The sequence below is a fragment of the Oncorhynchus clarkii genome, chromosome 2 (genome assembly GCF_045791955.1).
Source record: "Oncorhynchus clarkii lewisi isolate Uvic-CL-2024 chromosome 2, UVic_Ocla_1.0, whole genome shotgun sequence".
Taxonomy (NCBI): domain Eukaryota; kingdom Metazoa; phylum Chordata; class Actinopteri; order Salmoniformes; family Salmonidae; genus Oncorhynchus; species Oncorhynchus clarkii.
The window spans coordinates 31,344,987-31,364,934 of NC_092148.1; the positions used below are offsets into that span (position 1 = coordinate 31,344,987).

General features: G+C 40.5%; 1 protein-coding gene across 1 annotated transcript in view; it reads right to left on the reverse strand.

Moving 5' to 3' along the window:
• LOC139366541 (glutamate receptor ionotropic, kainate 3-like) overlaps nucleotides 1-19,948 on the reverse strand; it is a 115,706-nt gene that overhangs the window by 4,082 nt on the left and 91,676 nt on the right. The window contains exons 11-15 of the mRNA XM_071104160.1: nucleotides 17,536-17,759; nucleotides 11,789-11,907; nucleotides 4,686-4,903; nucleotides 2,089-2,314; nucleotides 668-921 (exon numbers count right to left, since the gene is read on the reverse strand). Coding sequence (XP_070960261.1) covers nucleotides 668-921; nucleotides 2,089-2,314; nucleotides 4,686-4,903; nucleotides 11,789-11,907; nucleotides 17,536-17,759 — 1,041 coding nt within the window. The remainder of the gene's footprint in view (nucleotides 1-667; nucleotides 922-2,088; nucleotides 2,315-4,685; nucleotides 4,904-11,788; nucleotides 11,908-17,535; nucleotides 17,760-19,948) is intronic.

Genomic DNA, 19,948 nt, shown 5'->3' on the forward strand with positions numbered 1-19,948 from the left:
AGAAGGGGGGGGGGGGGGGGGATGGGGGGTAAATGCCTTAGCTTTAATTGGTTCTGAGAGCAAAGAGTGTCAACAATCAAAAGTACAAAACACATTAGCCACAAAACAGTCATGTATGTTGCTCCTCTCCCATCGCTGACAGCCATGTCAAACTGCAACCCCCACCACATGCAACCCACGCAATGTGCACTGTTCCTGCTCTGTCAGATAGATTACACAGAGCCGTCCATTAACTATACAAGAATGCTTGACACAACCCGCTTAGTTGCATAACTCCAATCTGCGATTTACAACTTGAGTTTCATGGTATTCTGACATCTGCAATGACTAATAACAGATTAATTCGGCATGCTCCAATTTACAATTATGCCTGATAAAATGTTCTATTTTATGGCCAAATAGCACAGGGATTATTTGAGGGAATGCAAATCCCTTTAATAAAGGGAACTAAAATGAACAGAGTGCAGCTTGAATTTAAAAGTTGTTTTCATATTGTCAGACATAATAAGCACAGTTAGGCAAGTTGAATAATGGAAGTGAAGGATCTAAAATTAACCAATACATATACTGTACATCATGCAAACAATGTCATCCATAAAATAATCACATCAAGTACATACATTACTGATCAACAATCTTGAATCACATTCATGGGTTTAATATCTACCTGCTCACGTTTCGCCGTCTTCCTTAGCTTGTATATGAATTCGGCTATAGCCACAAAGACGGAGAGAACCAGGCCAGACGCCAGCACTATAAAGATCCCTCCCAAATTCTGAATGCCCATGGGGCCGGCTTTCTCACGGCGCTCTTCGTCCAGACAGCTGCTGCCGCTCCACCACTTCTCCTTGAGCATGTGCAGACGGCCATCCTCCAGAATGCTCAGGATGGCGATGGTCACTTTGTCCCGGTATGGAGAGCCTGTAAGGCAAGCAACAGGTCTGCTTAAGTCTGGTTGAACGATAAGACAAACCACTAGCTGGACCTCGCTGAAGAGGCCACAGGGGTGTTTTCACAACACATGGCTTAAATGTGTATGTTGTCATTGCATATTAATATACATTCAAAAGTTTGGACACCTACTCATTCAAGGGTTTTTCTTTATTTTTGAGCATGAACAAGGAAAGAAATTCCACAAATTAACTTAAGGCACAACTGTTAATTGAAATGCATTCCAGGTGACTACACGATTCCATATGTGTTATTTCATAGTGTTGATGTCTTCACTATTATTCTACAATGTAGAAAATAGTAAAAACAAAGAAAAACTCTGGAATGAGTAGGTGTCAACTTTTGACTGGTACTGTAAATCCAATCAAAAGGTATTGGTCGCGTACACAGTTTTTCAGAAGTTATCGCAGGTGCAGTGAAATGCTTATGTTTCTAGCTTCAATAGTGCAGCAAAAATTTTACAATACACACATTGTCCAGAAATTACAAAAATAACAAGAGTAAAATACAATAGTAGTCCATCAAAATGCTCTGCATCGAAAGCACAGATATAGAATTAATGTGTTATTTGTTTGTCCAGCTCGAGAGGACCACCTCCTACCAATGTATCAGTGGGGGATGGTGCTTGTTGCAGGAGTTATGGAGAGCTGGAGAGTATTCATACCATCAACCTATTTTATCTATTAAAACTTCTTGTCCCTTCCACGGGACGTTGAGCAAATGTAGGCTAATGCGATTAGCACGAGGTTGTAAATAAAAATAACATTTCCCAGGACATAGACATATCTGATATTGTCAGAAAGCTTAAATTCTTGTTAGTCTAACTGCACTGTCTAATTTCAAGTAGCTATTACAGCGAAATAATAAAACTTTGCACATGCACTGATGCCATCTAGTGGCCAAAAACTAAACTGCACCTGGGCTGGAATAATACATTATGGAATTTATCTTGCTTTTCAAAGTTGATGGTACAAAAAAATAAATGTTGAATTGTTTCCTTTCAAATGGTACCAAGAATATGCATATCCTTGCTTCAGGGCCTGAGCTACAGGCAGTTAGATTTGGGTGTGTCATTTTAGGCGAAAATTGCAAAAAAGGGGCTAATCCTTAAGAATGACAGATTTTGTTACATCTTACCCATGGGAGTGCCTATTCCATAGCCTTTGCTGTCAATGACGCCTCCAACCTGGGTGAGGTTGCAGTTCCGCTGGGTAATGTAATCAATTGTGGTGGACTCCATGAGCAAGGCATAGTCAGACTTCAGAACCCTCTGGATGCCGTCCTCAATGGACTTGACCAGCGACGTACTCTGTTTACTACTCATAAAAGCCCACATCTTCTCAAAAGTAGACACCTTTGATTTCTGTAAGGGGAAGAATTGAAAGTACAATCAATGTTGAACCTCAGCTTGTGCATTACACCTGGTCAAAGGGGCATTGAGTCTAAACAGTACTTTAAAAAAATGTACATGTTTTCTACCGTGTGTTGATCCCATTGCACATATGGCCCCCATCTTTGTAGCACATAGTATTGGTGTTGAAAATAATCTTGAGCACCTATCATGCTGTTATTATCCTTTTCCCGCACTTCGCCAATCTCGAGGTATGTAAATGCAGGAATAAAGGAACATATTGGAGCCTTGAGCTCCAAGAAAAGGAATAAACTGTGCAAAGCCACTTTAACATTCACAGCTTTCAGGTACTGTATCTACTTTGACACATATACATCTATTTATTTTTTTTATATAAGAAGTGACTTGTTCCACTGGATACAATCATTTAGTACGGGGAGGTAATGTACATCTATTTTCATCCACAGGAAATAAGAAAAAAGTCTGGATTAATTGAGTTCCTCTCTATTAGCCTTGCGTTTGTCTATGTGATATTGCATGCTATTTGACAAGGGGCCAAATGTTATTCCATACCTAATTTGAGATAATGACTGTCTCGTCACCATAGTCATTTGAAAATAGGTAGGACGTCAAAGCTCTTTAGTTACTTAATTCCTGCATTGGCGGTTAAAATGTGAAAAACTTTATTTATAGGTGCAGGTGACACACATGCAGTACATCTGATTCAAGATAACATAGTGCGCCAGAGATTACAGTGCAAAGATTTACTTTGCCCTATAGTGCCCTTCCATGCAGTGTGATTTGACAAATCTACAGCTACTCCCCGACCTCTTCAGTATTTATCAGCTCCCTCATCCGCTTCAGTCGAGCTCGTTAGCCCTCCCAGTGATAACGAGAAGGGCACTTGAGCTCTGCAATTGATGAGGTAATTATAGACACCTGTGTCTCCTCTGACTAATAACAATGCAATCATATCTGTCACTAATCAAAGTAAACACGCTCAAGGAGTAAAATCCACTTTTTACTGTGTCGAGAACTTACAGCAAGTTCTTGACTAATTGTCAATCTTTCATTTAGAGAAGGTTCAAATAGATGGGTATAGCTCAGGGTAGACAGGCAGCCATCAGGAACTAAAGGCCCTGATGAGTAGATGATTAGTAGGATAAGGTTTCAGTAGGGGCTGGAGCAAAAGCCTGAACACTCAGTAGCTCTCCAGGAGGAGGGTTGGCCACCCCTGGTTTACACCATAGCCAGTAGTTCCAATGGATAGGCAACTGATGACTCTAATTTGGTATAATCACAAATTCTAGTTACTCCATGGACCATGCCTAATCCCTCATTGAACTCCATGTTAATCAAACCTTATGGAATAGAACGGGTACTAATGTGCTCTTTCTCACCTAGTGGATTTTTTGGTGGTCACAGGAAATCATTATGCGGGTGAAAATTCTATTGGTGGATATTCTGACCGGGTCATAGAGCAGCTGAGAAATTATGAATAATAATAATCACACACTTTTCAAAAAAACTAAGTGCCACTATAATATGAATAAAACAATATAAAGGAAATAGGGATGACGGAAATAGCAAATGGGCCAGAGAGAAGTCAACTAAAATACATCCTCAATTATATTGTCAGGGCAGGGGAAACTCCTAAGATACACTCTTTAGCAGAGGCACACATATTACATAAGGTATTTATGAACTATTCAATAGAGAATATTTGAAAGTGTTCAAATTGGACAATCACCGTGGGTAAAATAATCTGTTTTCCTTGCTATTGTGTGCCATAAACACATGAGCTTTTCCCTTGTCCATGAAACATGTTCCATAGAACTGTGTCCAATGTTTTCCATTTCTTACACAGAAAAACAGCAAACCCTTACGTGTTATTCAGCACCACAGTAACAGCATCTGAGTCGAAACTCAGAATAATAAAATCAAGTTGAGAACACTGCAGGGCAAAAGCTGAAACTTTGGGAGGATCCCATAAAACAATGTGGAGAAGTGGAGAACTTGCTTTTGCAGTGGGAATTAAGATCTAACTGGAAATAAAAATATATATAAAAAAATATATTTTGTGAAATAATATGATTATTTATTTTATTGAGAAGCATACTGTATATAAAAAAAGTACTGATGCAGCATCAGTTCTTCATAAACAAGTTTTATGACAATATAACTGCGTGTACTCAGCGTGCTTCAATCAATGAATGGGGCCGTATTCAAACTACTTAAAAAGACTGGAGAAATTAAATGAAGAGATTTAATTCTGTTCTTTTCGGATAACGTTCTTGGCAGATTGTTCATTTAACATGAGTAATGAAACAAAGCACAACTCAAAACCAAAGCAAAGACAGACCACGTCTTTTAAGATGCATACCTTGAAGAAAGACATGGTGGCACTGTCTTTGACCACACCATACTCAATCTTGGTCTGCTTGGCGATGTCGTCGGCAGAGTCCACGGGCGACTCCATGCGCTCCACGGTGAGGAAGGCGGCCAGGTTGGCCGTGTAGGAGGAGATGATGATGAGGGTGAAGAACCACCAGATGCCTCCGATGATCCTGGTGGACAGGGCTTTGGGCATCAGCTCAGAGCCTGGATGGCAGACAGGGTGAGGGAGAACAACAGTCATCTTACAGATACACTGTAGGTATTCAGTCGCTAATTGTTTAGCTCAAATTTTGGCTTGAATTTTGGGTGTAGGGTTCATATACATATTCCATGATATATTCGGTCATTTCCAGACAATATTTCTGTCCATTTAGGGGACCCATTTGAACTCAAGAGTACCCCCAGAGGTAAAAATTTAGTGTAGCCCCTGTAATGGAGACGTTTGACATCACATACGCATCTTCTTTATTTACGACTGTTACAGAATATAACAAACACAGTGGTTATGTGGTTGCTTTTTCACATAAGGTGATCAATGGAACACACATACTGTACACTCTTGGTCTTACTCAAATTCTCAGATGGAAAACAACTAAAGGGGCATATCTATGTACCTGGCAGCCTTATATTTTAATTTGACTACAATTAGCTGGCTATGAAGAAAGCGGATGAGCAGAACATTTTGGGGGGCGATCCCAAAATCTAATGCCAGATACAGTAGGATTCCTGTATCCAAACAAACCCTCAGTCTGGGCTGAGAGTTCATTTTAAAATAATGGTCATGTTCCAAGCTGACAATATTCCAGTTGTTTTGCATGCACCATCCAATGGTTGTGTGCAAGTAATCGATTGCAGCTATCTGATTGCTATACCATATGATGAAGTTAGTTGAAATGTTAAACACCTATACGTGCATTGTGAGATATCAGTCAGGTTAGAATCAGGTTTATTGTCGTACAAGAGGAAAATCCTAGCACAGCTCACACATGAACGCATAAAACACAGCAAGAAACAAAAAGGCAGACATAAATAACACCCCCCCCCCTCCCTCCACCTGCCCATAGACGGAAGCTACATAGAATTGTTCATTATAGTGATAGCCCCCAGGATGAGGTGCGACACTTAATTGTCCAGTATGTCCGACTTGTCAGTAGACGATCAAAGCAGTAAAGGAGTGGGTAGTCTGGGCTGGAGATCTGGCATGCATCTGCAATCTAGTCAGCCGGGAACGCGGCCTCTGATTCCACCAAGCTTAAAACTTATTTTGGCTGGGGGGCAGTATTGAGTAGCTTGGATGAATAAGGTGCCCAAAGTAAACGGCCTGCTCCTCAGTCTCAGTTGCTAATATATGCATAGTATTATTAGTATTGGATAGAAAACACTCTGACGTTCCTAAAACTGTTTGAATGATTTCTGTGAGTATAACAGAACTCATATGGCAGGCAAAAACCTGAGGAGAAATCAAAACCGGAAGTGAGAAATCTGAGGTTGGTATGTATTCAACACAGTTGCCATTGAAATCGCTTGAGATATTAATGAAGTTGCACTTCCTAGGGCTTCCACTAGATGTCAACCATCTATAGAAATTTGAATGAGGCTTCTACTGTGTTGTGGGACTGAATGACAGCAGAATAAATCAGGTGTCTGGCAGTCAGCCATTTCCTGGTCACGTGCATTTCACATGATAGTGACCTGCGTTCCATGGCTCCTCAAGACACAAAGGAATATTCCGGTTGGAACTTTATTGATGGTTAATGATTGATTCTGTACTTAGTTTGAAATGTTTCTTCGACCTGTAATATAACTTTTTGAAGTTTTTGTCCGACGTAACGCTGACCAGAACGAGCGTATACCAAAAGTAGCTAATTGGACATAAATAACGGACATTATCGAACAAATCAAGCAATTATTGTGGACCTGGTATTCCTGGGAGTGCATTCTGATGAAGATCAACAAAGGTAACGGAATATTTAGCATGTAATTTATGGTTTATTTTGACTTGATTGTTCTGAGCGCCGTCTCAGATTATTGCATGGTTTGCTTTTTCCGTATAGTTTTTAAAAAATCTGACACAGCGGTTGCATTAAGGACAGGTATATCTATAATTCCATGTGTATAACATGTATTATGAGTATTTCTGTTGAATCGATATGGCTATGCAAAATCACTGGATGATTTTGGAACTAGTGAATGTAACGCGCCGAAGGAAACTCCGATTTTTTTTTATATGAACTTTATCAAACAAAACATACATGTATTGTGTAACATGAAGTCCTATGAGTGTCATCTGATGAAGATCATCAAAGGTTAGTGATTCATTTTATCTCTTTGTGCTTTTTGTGACTCCTCTCTTTGGCTGGGAAAATGGCTGTGTTTTTCTGTGGCTTGGTGGTGACCTAACATAATCGTTTGTGCTGCTTTCGCCTTAAAGCCTATTTGAAATCGGACACTGTGGTGGGATTAACAACAAGACTACCTTTAAACGGTATAAGATACATGTATGTCTGAGGAATTTTAATTATGAGATTTCTGTTGTTTTGTATTTGGCGCCCTGCACTTTCACTGGCTGTTGTCATATCATCCCGTTAACGGGATTGCAGCCCAAAGAGGTTTTAACAGACAGAAAGCACAAACTGATGGTGGAATCGGTTCTGGTGTTTTTGAAATAATAAAGTGACACGCGTTTGCTTCTTCGTTGTGGGGTTTCATTAAGAACCCTGCCACTTGGCATGTGTCCAATTAAAATAATGTCACCAAGACAAAGAGGTCACATCTAAATGTTATTCGGCTCTTTCTCTGCCTTTGAAATGTTTCACCTCCTTTGCCACAGTCATATGTTCCCTGCACCCGTAAAATGGCTTGCATAGTATACATGCACTACATGCTTGCTTTTATATGGGCTGTTGTATGCATTTTGAGATTACAATGTGTCGATTTTGTGTTTTGTAATCTTCTTTGCATGATTTTGAATTGTGTGGAGCAGTGCCTCACAAATAATGCATGCATAACATACATCCATTTGTGACAACTTACATTTAACAGGGTGAAAATGGCTTATCAGTCTGGACATAAATGTTCAATTACTTAGGTTGGCCAGACTGCCTCCCACAGCATTTAGTATGACATTGTGAGGTCCTCTGTCAGTTCAATTCCCATATATCTTGTTTACAATAGCTTTTTGACTACTTTATTTTCTGTCCCTGTCGACGTCTAAAACAACCTCTCCACCAGAGGTTGAGTTCAGTGCCCTCCACTACTTTACTGAGAAGATTTATGAGGGCAATTTTGAAGAGTAACCACCCCACTGAGAGGAGGTAAAGTGGTCAGCTTTTTAACCTTCCTTACCCAATTTGATTGGATTTGTCCTTTGTAATTTGACAGCCTTACACGGTGGCAAACAAGGCCAGTATTGTAACACTCCAAGGTAAGAACTATCACTTAAGTGATAGGACACTCAGCTCAGCAGTCAAACTGGCAAGAAACTGGAACAACTGGTAGCCCAATTGGATTCCAGGCCATAAAATTCTGTTGTCAGCTGGAGCGCACGGCACCTAGGACACTCAAATAAATACTAAAAACGGATTGGTCACACAGTGCTGCCGAGGAAATAAAAACCTTGTCAATGCACTATGCATCTCATTGAAGAAGGACTTCATGTGTTCTAAGCCAAATAAGTATAAAATGTCCTTTCAGAGCAGAAGATAATGACGCAATTCCAGTCAACAAAGCAACACAATCTGAGTGACTGCAGGGCTGCTGCAGCTAGAATGGCTAGGTGCTGACGTCATCGTTTCAAGTTGTAATGTCATGTGCACAAGTACAGTGAAAGGCCTTGCAAAACACTATGACAAAACATTCAAATATAAAGTATGTTACATAATGGGGATGTGACTAAATACACACTACGGTAAAATGGCAATTTTATTGAGAAAGGTATTAGGCTCAGGGATGCTGAATGAATTAAGGACATTTTATTTTTTGTGTAAAAGCACCAGTTGGCAACCCATCCCTTATGGGATTAATTGACACAAACAAACATTACAAGAATTCACTGTGATGATTCTTGATGCTTGTAATATTACATACATTAGTAACATTTGTTGTGATCCACCTGTGTGAAATTTGTGTGTTTACAGTACCGTCTATCACCCATAATGCAATATACGACTAGCAAAAGCATTCACAACTACTCGTGGCTCCTTATAACAGCCTTGACAAAAGCACACATGCTTAAGAGTTATATTCTCTGTGGATTTAGAAGCACTGAGTACTATTAAATGCAATGCCCTGGCTTTCTCCACATGTTATTTTCCCCACAAGCAAAGATTCAATTTAACATCAGGGAGGCACCTCTTCCCGTGAGAATCATTACCTGAACTTAACATTCTCTCCTTCGTGGCATCATCACATAAAAACACGCTCTCTACACCAGAGGCTGTTACTGCTTATTAATCTCTCTTAAAAACTGAACGTCATAAAAAACTTAAAATGTTTTCCAAGTTGAGAAACTCTCTTCTCCATATCGGGATAAGATAACTAACACCGATAAGGTCAAAACAATGCCCCATGACTATAAATGCAATATTTTGTATAGCTTATGTTACTTACACATTTTGCATATCAATATAGTAACTTATTTTCATGTTTCACCCGTTTCGCAACACCTCAGACACTGTTTGCCATGAGCAAAGCCTCACACGGCCCAGGGCACGCAAGGTCTGCTTTTACACCTCTCCATTTTGTGTATTCTTGTTTTGTATGACACCTCACTCCTACAGACAAGCTGGCAGGATTTTGATTTATTAGGCTGTTCTTCCTCTTCCAAACATAGCCATTTGCATTTGAAACATGTCAATGAAATGGCTTCTTCCTCAGCGACTGTCGGTGAGTTTAGCTGCAGAGCATAAGGTGTCTGGTGTGTATAACAAAATGGACCCATTTGGATACATATTTGGTCCATTTGTATCAGGGCAGAACACATTGAACTTTTTGCACTTTCCACTGGAACTTATTGTATTCTTTCCAGCATGGAATTAAATGAAGTATATTTCTCCCGCTCAATGGTTTTTCCTTTTAATGGTTTGAGTGTGAGTACCTGCTGAACTGCATGGTCATTTTTTCTCACACACACCAGCCACCATGGCCAGTCCGCCTCTGGCTACAGAACACATAGGTGCCACAATTACTCAATATTAGTCCATCTAAACACAGATAAAAGTGCACAGGCAGCACATGGTGCTCCAGGGTGAAGACTATGTTATTGCTGCATTGATAAATTACATGATCAATCGATTAGATAGTGTAAAGGTTTGCTATGAGGAGATACCCATTTCAGTGGGTATGTCTTCCAGAGAATCAATGTTTGACCTACTTTTTTCACTTCGTCATAGGGAACTAAGTTAAATTGGGAAAAGGCAACATGTTTAAAGAGTAGTTGTAACTTGTTAACGTAATTGTTCTAAGCGATTCCAGACCACGTTAGCGCTATGATCTTAAAGGGATAGTTCACTCAAATTCCAAAAGTAGATATCCTTTTCATTTTGTTATCCTTGCTACTGTCACCAAATGCATTTTTCTTTTGCGCTTGTGTCCAAAGAACAATGCAAGTCAATATCCCAGACAAAATAATTTTCCGTGTTTGATGTCCAAATCATTTAAAAATAACTGTATAGAGTTTTAAAAAAATACATTTTAGACACTTTGGGATGATTTGGCAATAAAACGTCCATCTATCAAGGAAAGTTATACTCATAATGCAAGTGGACTTCAGCGAACCACCTCTGGTACACTTTACTTTCTGTGACCTAGTTAACTCTTAGACCATTTTGCTGTGTCGAAGTAAAATATCCTGTTGTATAGTAATGTAATCTGGGGGAACAACATTAACCTGCTTACAGGAGGACAGTATCAAAGGAACAATATTCTTTAATTATTTATTCAATATTATTTTAAGTTCAAGATTCAAGACCTACCATCCGTCTTGTTCAAAGATGAATCACCAACTTCCTTCTGTTTTGCTCGTTCCTCTCCTCCCTTTCATATTGTACTGTTAGCCTCCACTCACAATGCAAATTGTCAGAGATACCTTGCAGCTACGCGGGAGAGCTGCCGAGGAGCACAGCTTTTGTGCTTAATGGATTGCCGCATTTGCTCTCCTTACCGGCAGAGATCCACCGTCGAGCCTCGTCGAGCCTCGTCGAGCCTCCCTAATTTGTCTTGTTACATTGAGGTTAAACATTTTATTAGTAGCTCTTTTTTTAAAATCCTCGGCTGACTTCATTACGTCAAAGCATTTATGGGGCTCCATTTGCTTACGAATGTCTTCAAGGGTGGACGAGACGACTGCATTAGCTTGGTGTTGCCGTGATATCCTTCCCCTAACCTTCCTCAGATTTGTGTAAGCTTACACAGAAGGTGGAATAATTCAAATAGGTATTTTGGGGGTTGGGTAAAGACTAAAGCTAACGGTCTGCTCTAGCATAAGAAAGATGCTGAGAATTGACATACTTTCATATTATGAATAAAGGACAATAATGGCACTACTCCAGCACCATAAAAGGCCCAAGTGGCATTTAACAAAATGTAATTTGTCCCGAGAGCTGAGCTGTGTGGGGGGTATATATTTTGACAATGGGTCTTTGGTACAAGGACTCGGGAAACACATCAATATAAACGTCAACCTTGTGGCCATAGCCAATGCCAGCGAGGAGTGACAGCTGGCATTTGTCAGACACGTTCTCCAACTTACCCTTTCGTCCCAAAACACAAACAGCTGTGTTATGGGGAAACAAATGCAACCGTGTTTTCTGTCTTTTACCTGCCACATTCTGACAGGTGTCTGACACCTACTCCTGTTTCTATGAGCAGGCAGGGAGGTGACAACAGCTTTCTTTTGTAATGTACGTCTGAGCTGCAGTTGTTCCTGACAGGCAAGTGTATTCTAAAACAATGGAAATTAGGTAGCTTGTCAGTTAAAGAGGTGAAGAGAGGGAGGGAAAGGGAGGGTGGCTGTGCAGAGGAGGAAGGGAGTGGAGGGGGGACTGTTGCTTTTGACAGGTGAAAGAGGGAATAAGCTAGGCTATACCATACCTTGCTGCATGAGGGAGCCCACACCGAACCAGAAGCTGTTAAGGAGGGTGAAGTTGTTCTCTACCACATCGGATCCGGGATTGCAGGGATGGGCGTCGTACCATTCGTATGGACTGAACCTACAGGGAGACAGGTGGAGAATGATATCAGGAACAAAGGCTCCAGTGTACCACCATTTCGGCATAATAGTGTATTGTTACTGTGGGGCTCAGTTAACCCTGATGAGGCATGGGGAAAGAGATAATGTGTATTGGAATTCAATCCCTGTCTCACCAACATCAATATCAATATAGAAATAATGGATACTCATGTAGCCCACCAATGTTTGCACACAGATATGATATACAAAGAAAGAGAAAAATTAGTTTGAAGTAAAACTATGACTCAAAGCAGTTTAATAATCAATGATATAATATAACTGTATTCATATTGTAATATGGGGATGGGGGGGGGGGTAATATAGGGACTTACACAGATCTGAAATATTGCTCCCAAGTTTACATGTTTTATGCATGGGTATACCTATCTTGGATTCATTTCATGTTCTTGGCCAGTAATCCTGTGGCTTTGGGGTTTGAACCATAGTAATGCATCTCAAATTGGTTCTAATAAGACCGGAACAGAAGCTGTGCTTAATAATACATTCTAGTTCTCTGCATCGAAGGCCTCTCCGCTGGATAGAGCACTCCTGATGTGTCCTTGAGCCGAGCACTTAACCTGAATTTCGCCTGACAAAAACCACCCATGAAGTGTTAGCCTACAGTGTCCCTAAAGAACTGTGCAACCGTGGGCACAAATTACGGGTTGCACAAGGAGCCATATTTTCATATGGCTTTTTACTCACTATACAAACAAAAGACGAGCTGTAAAGACGTCCACATGTATTGTTTTCAGTAAAGTGATTGTTTGTGGTACATTTGTCAGCTGTGTTAACGTGCTCTTATGTGTCCTTGACGATGGCTGTCTGTCAACCCTGTTCAAATCAAAAAGGTTTGCCGTACCTTTATATATCTCTGTGCTCAAAAGGTAGCTAACTGTCCACCAAAAATGCCACTTTCAGGACGACAGATATTGAAAATGTCGTGATAGAACGTGAGGCATGCAACGCTGGAAATGTAGTAGAATAATACCTGCAAAGCCCGTGGATCCACATACTCTACCATTTTTAGTGTCTTTTCAAAGTGCTGCACACCGTAAATCCTTTAATATCGATGAAACAGTCACTTTTTTAAAGGCAGATGGCGAGATAACACATGGTAAATGTCAGTGCTTTCCCTTCCTGAAATTCATTTGGAAAATGTTTCAAATACGATCTGATTTATTCAGGGTGTTTTGCTGTCAGAGGAGAGGAAGAGGAGGCTTAGATCCTTCGAAGCCAGATGGCAACTCTTCTTAAAATATGCTGCTTCTATTTACTGACTTTTGTGAAAGTTGGCCAATGAGCGGAGATAATTAGGTAACTCTTTATTTTGATAGTCCATCAGTAACATTTCAATAATCTTAATAGCAGTAAACCTAATCTGAACCCTTTCCCTTATTCTAAACCTAACCCTAACCGTAACCTTAGCAAGCAGCTGCTATCAACAAATAGTTTGTTGATAGGATGATGCTCTACAGATGATCCAAATGAAATAATCCCGAAAATAGTCTATTTTCAAAAAGAAGAAACTAAAATCAAGACCTTCAAAAGTTAGATGTCAAATACCAATGATCTATTTTTACCTCGTCAGTCACTGTGACATTTATGCTGAGCGATATTTGTGGGTGAGGACCATATACAGTGTCAATAAAGTGTCTCCCGAAACATTTGTTGTATTTAATGCAGTGGTTCCCAAACTTGTTACAGTCCCGTACCCCTTCAAACATTCAACCTCCAGCTGTGTACACCCTCTTGTTCCAGGGTCAGCGCACACTCAAAATGTTTTTTTGCCATCATTGTAAGCCTGCCACACACACACACACTATATGAGACATTTATCAAACATAAGAATGAGTGTGAGACTGTCACAACCCGGCTCGTGGGAAGTGACAAAGAGCTCATATAGGACCAGGGCAAAAATAATAGTATAATAATATTCAATACATTTTGCTCTTTATTTAGCCATCTTACATATAAAACCTTATTTGTTCATACAAAATGGTGAATAACTCACCACAGGTTAATGAGAAGGATGTGCTTGAAAGGATGCACATAACTTTGCAATGTTGGGTTGTATTGGAGAGAGTCTCAGTCTTAAATCACTTTCCACACACAGTCTGTGCCTATATTTACTTTTCATGCTAGTGAGGGCCGAGAATCCACTCTCACATAGGTACGTGTTTCCAAAGGGCATAAGTGCCAAGACAAGAAACTCTGAGCGCAGCCCTTTCCAAAAATCTGGCAGTGGCTTCTGATTAAATTACATTTTCACAGAACAGCTTGTTGCAATTTCGATGAGGCTCTCTTGTTCAGATATCGGTAAGTGGACTGGAGGCAGGGCATAAAAGGGATAACGAATCCAGTTGTTTGTGTCGTCCGTTTCGGGAAAGTACCTGCGTAATTGCGCACCCAGCTTACTCAGGTGCTTCACTATATCACAAGACCTGTGTGTTGTCCTTGTTAATGCAGACAGAAAAGAGCTCCAACTTCTTAAGCATAAACTCAATTTTGTCCTGCACATTGAATATAGTTGTGGGGAGTCCCTGTAATCCTAGACGCAGACCATTCAGGCGAGAAAAAACATCACCCAGATAGGCCAGTCATGTGAGAAACTCATCATCATGCAAACGGTCAGACAAGTGAAAATTATGGTCAATAAAGAAAACTTTAAGCTTGTCTCTCAAGTCAAAAAAACATGTCTATGCCTTGCCCCTTGATAACCAGCACACTTCTGTATGTTGTAAAAGCGTTACATGGTTGCTGCCCATATCATTGCATAATGCAGAAAATAAATGAGAGGTCAGGGGCATTGCGTTAACAAAGTTAACCATTTTCACTGTAGTGTCCAAAATGTCTTTCAAGCTGTCAGGCATTCCCTTGGCAGCAAGAGTCTCTCAGTGGATGCTGCAGTGTAACCAAGTGGCGTCGGGAACAAGTGTTTGCATTTTCATGTTTTATTTTTAAATGTCTGCGCAAGAGAGTAACGGTTAATGCGATTGGATGTTAATTATTTGACTAGGCTACCTGTATTTGACATTGTGTTGTTATTTTGCTGAACGCTAGATGGTTTAATTTTATTTTTGACAGTGAAACGAGGCTACTCAGGCAACAACAACAAAAAACTCACCCAAATGCATAGCCCCGTTGGAAAATATAAATGTACTGTTTGAAAATGTGTAGACATTGGCATTGCGCATACCCCTGGGGGAAATAGCTGATTTAATGGAACACATAGCTTTGCATCTCCATTTAATGGGGAAGGTGTTTAAAGATGGCGGCATCCTTGCACTCAATAGAAATTCATTGTGTACCAAATTCTCTGTATTGTATATTGCTCTATGTTACAATATTTTTGTATCATCATTAGCACAGTATGTACAGTATACATGAACACAATTTTAGCAGACAATTTTAAAAACCCAAAATAGTAGATTGTGCTGATTAATGGCGCATTGAACCATGTCACGCACCGTAATTTAAAAACTAAATGGATAGTTGTAAAACCATGACGTCACATTTTAATTCCAAAATCTTTATGCACCTTCGCCACTCATTGTGTGTTTTTCATTAAATCAGGTCACACTCTAATGATGCAACAATCTCTCCAAAAAATCAGTCCTCTAAATAGCCTGAATGAGATTCAGAAGCAAACCCTCGCCTCTCCCTCATCCTCGGCAGCTAGACAGACATAGCAGAAGCACCTGAAGCGGTAACTCAAAGAAATTGAAACTTGGCCAATGTGTTTCTATTTGAAAAGATAAGGATGACTGGGGAAAAAGTCCATTATTACACACTTGCTAGAGCGTAAGTTCTTATCAACATTGGCATGGTATAGAAGAAGTCTTATTTTGTCATCTGTATTCCACTGCCCATTTCTATCTTATGGAATTTCAAAGGTATATTTTCCAGGTCCTGGATAGTGTAATGCAGCATTGAAGCTTGTGATGATTTCTACCCCCCTAGTTACATCCTTAAAGAGATGCCAGGTTTTAAGAGCACTGATAAGGCAAGTGCATACAGTATACTCTACCGGGCATTGCTCAATGTTTTCTCTTTCGTACTTAGAGCATGGTTGTGATTCATTTGTTGTTTTCACGCTTCTGTAAACACTTGAGTAGGTTTCCCATATTGTTGACCTATAGTCATGGACTCCAAGATGGCTGTGGCAAAGCATAAGGATTAGCGCTTTCATAGTTCTCTTCTCATGAGTGCCTGCTCAGTGACATGGATCGTGATTGTCCAGAAAAGCTTTTGATTTCAAAGTTGTCTGAATTGTTTTAAACCAATAGACTATCAATCAGTACAGTACGTGCCTACCTGATATTGAACACATACATTTGCCTCTTTCATCAAAGCGTTCTGGTTTTTCTAACATCTCAAGCACCCATACATCAAACTGCTATTTGAGCCTTCTTTTGGCTCAAATCACTTCTGCTCGCTTTCTAGGCAGATCTCCAAAGAATGATGCAACAGTCAGAGATTATTTTTTTAGTTATACTTATAGAACAGGGTGCTAAAACGAGCTTGTGAGCTTGTCTCAAGACATAATGGGAGAGGTTTGAGGAATGCAGCTGGCTCCTCTCAGAACCCCAAGCCCCTTCAAAAGCTCCACATTCTCAGAACTTCCTCAAGCACCACTCTGCATTTGGAGGCACCAGGAAGTGGTGAGAAGCAGTGACAATGACCACCCAAGGCGAGGAGGATGCCTGCAAGTGGCACATGGGTTCTTTTCTTTATCTCTTATGTAAAGAATGCCACAGAAAGTCTCAGGAACACATTTGGAACACATAGGGAAACATTTAAAAAATCAGAGATACTCTTCAATGATTTCAATCTATTCTAATTTCATGCATTTACTAATAGGTTCAACTTTCAATGATTTTCAATGATTTGTGGGGAATGTGGATATGATAACAAGCACAAGTAAATGTCATGAGACATTTTTTTATTATTATCAACTTTCTTTCTCCAGGTATCGGCAGGTATTTATTTTTATACATTTCGAAAACGAAAGTTGTTCAAAGAAGCATTACTGCAGAGAAATTATACAGGAAACGCTTTGAATTGGAGAGCATAACTTCACTGGTGGTTTGCTACTCTCATTCTTTTCCTCCAATGCTGGGCTCCACAGAGAGCCCACGCTGACATAACTGCCTTGATCACTACCCACCAGCTCACACAAAATGTTGGACTGAGCAGAGACCTCTCCTTATCCCCAAATGATGGAATCACTTGAGACGATCATTGACAGACTCAGTTCTGCAGAGATTCGGATTGGCCAGCCTTCTTTTGTGCACTATATCTTCCCAGATAAAACATTTCCACATAGCTGCAACCATACACAGTTGCGGGCATTAAAGCGTTAGGTTGCGCCTTGGTTTTGGCATGTTCAACATGGTGCTCTCCTAGTGAAAGACAGTGTTGTCACAGAAAAACTACATCGCTGTACAAGTTATTTTTTTAACTAACTGTTTAGTGCCTGCAACTAACTTAGCCCTACAAGTAGAATAAACTAAATATATCACTCTCACTAAAGTTCAATAAACACAAACACACACACACACACACAGGCATATCAGGAAGTAGCCAAGAAATGTCTGGGACTCACCTAGCGATGACGAAGAGGACACAGCTGACGCCTAGGTAGGCCAGCAGGATATAGACCCAGATGTCAGGGGTCATGGGGTTGAGAAAGGAGAAGAAGCCGTTGTTGGTGGTGTTGGGCTTGCGATACAGGATACTGATGCCCATGCTCATGAAGGGCTTGGAGAAGTCCACGACCTTCTCACGCAGGTAGGTAATGGTAAGAGGGGCCACAGCCAAGTCGGCTCTCTGTAGGTGAGACAAGAGAAGGGACGATCAGTCAAACGATCAGACCCTTTCGCTAGCTTTATTACCTTTGTTACCCCAAAGTCATAAGACTGCTGAACAGTTAATTAAAGGGCTACCCGGACTTTGTGCTTTTCACCCCCTACCTACAGTACATAGTGCTTCAATCAATCAATCACCTAACCAAACCTCCATGTACATATTACCTCAATCAATCACCCAACTACCTCGTACCCCAGTACACTGACTCGGTACTGGTAATCCTTGTATATAGCCTGTATATAGACTCATTGTTCATTTTAGTGTTATTTTATTTGTATCTTTTTGTTCTTAAATGCATTACTGCGAAAGGACTCGTAAGTAAGCATTTCACAGTGAAGTCTACGCTTGTTGTAGATCGGCGCATGTGACTAACATTTGATTTGAGCTTCTATTGCTGGTACTTTCATTGTTCTTCAGGTATTTTTGAAAATCATAGTTCTGCACAAACCATTGTTGTTACACAAAAAGGTACATGAAACTTGAAAACCAGTTTGAGGAAAATAAAATGCATTGTTAGTTTCATAACAAGTACAGTGGCTTGAGAAAGTATTTACCCCCCTTGGCATTTTTTATATTTTGTTGCCTTACAACCTGGAATGAAAATATACTTTTGGGGGGGGGTTGTATCATTTGATTCACACAACATACCACTTTGAAGATGCAAAATATTTTTTATTATAAAGCAAACAATAAATAAGACCAAATAAAACGGAAAACTTGAGTGTGCATAACTATTCAACCCCCCAAAGTCAATACTTTGTAGAGCCACCTTTTGCAGCAATTACAGCTGCAAGTCTCTTGAGGTATGTCTCTACAAGCTTGACACATCTAGCCACTGGGATTTTTTCCCATTCTTCAAAGCAAAACTGCTCCAGCTCCATCAAGTTGGATGGGTTCCGCTGGTGTACAGCAATCTGTAGTCATACCACATATTCTCAATTGAATTGAGGTCTGGCCTTTGACTAGGCCATTCCAAGACATTTAAATGCTTCCCCTTAAACTACTAGAGTGATGTTTTAGCAGTATGCTTAGGGTCATTGTCCTGCTGGAAGGTGAATCTACATCCCAGTCTCAAATCTCTGGAAGACTGAAACAGGGTTCCCTCAAGAATTTCCCTGTATTTAGCGTCATCCATCATTCCTTCAATTCTGACAAGTTTCCCAGTCCCTGCCGATGAAAAACATCCCCTCAGCATGATGCTGCCACCACCATGCTTCACTGTGGGGATGTTGTTCTTGGGGTGATGAGAGGTGTTGGGTTTGTGCCAGACATGGCGTTTTCCTTGCTGGCCAAAAAGCTCAATTTTAGTTTCATCTGACCAGAGTACCCTTTTCCATTTGTTTGGGGAGTCTCCCACATGCCTTTTAGCAAACATGTTTGCTTATTTTTTTCTTTAAGCAATGGCTTTTTTTATGGCCACTCTTCCATAAAGCCCAGCTCTGTGGAGTGTAAGGCTTAAAGTGGTCCTATGGACAGATACTCCTATCTCCGCTGTGGAGCTTTGCAGCTCCTTCAGGGGTCTCTTTGTTGCCTCTGATTAATGCCCTCTGTGCCTTGTCCATGAGTGTTGGTGGGTGGCAGGTTTGTCTATTTAAATTACAGGTTATAATACAACAAAATAGGAAAAAACGCCAAGGGGGGTGAGTACTTTTTCAAGGCACTGCATTAAGTCCTGTAACATATGACATACTTTGATCAAATAAAAGTTACGTTGAACTTTACACCAATGTAATTTAGCGGAGATCACAGGTTGCCCCCTCCCTCCAATTTTTCTCCAATCTTTTGTTGTTCTCTACATAAATGATGAACACCTGCCCCAATGAATCACAAGAAACAAGGCCCATTCCCACATGCTTTCCCACCAGCTCCTCCCCATGCCTCCACTATCTGGAGCCTGGTACCTTCTGACTAGCCTAATATAGCCCTCTGAGATACTGCCCTGGCAGGATCTGACGGTGAACGTTGCGGCCCATGGTTTTGTGTCTGGCTGCATATTCAGAAGGTCACCATTCACATTACCTCCCCCCACACCTCCAACACATCAGGGTTGGACAGGAGATTAATGAAACCAGCTGCTTGGTTCACGCTTGGATAACTCCCTTCCTCGGAACCGAAGGAAACTCACAATGGGGTTTGGGCCAATCTCCTTT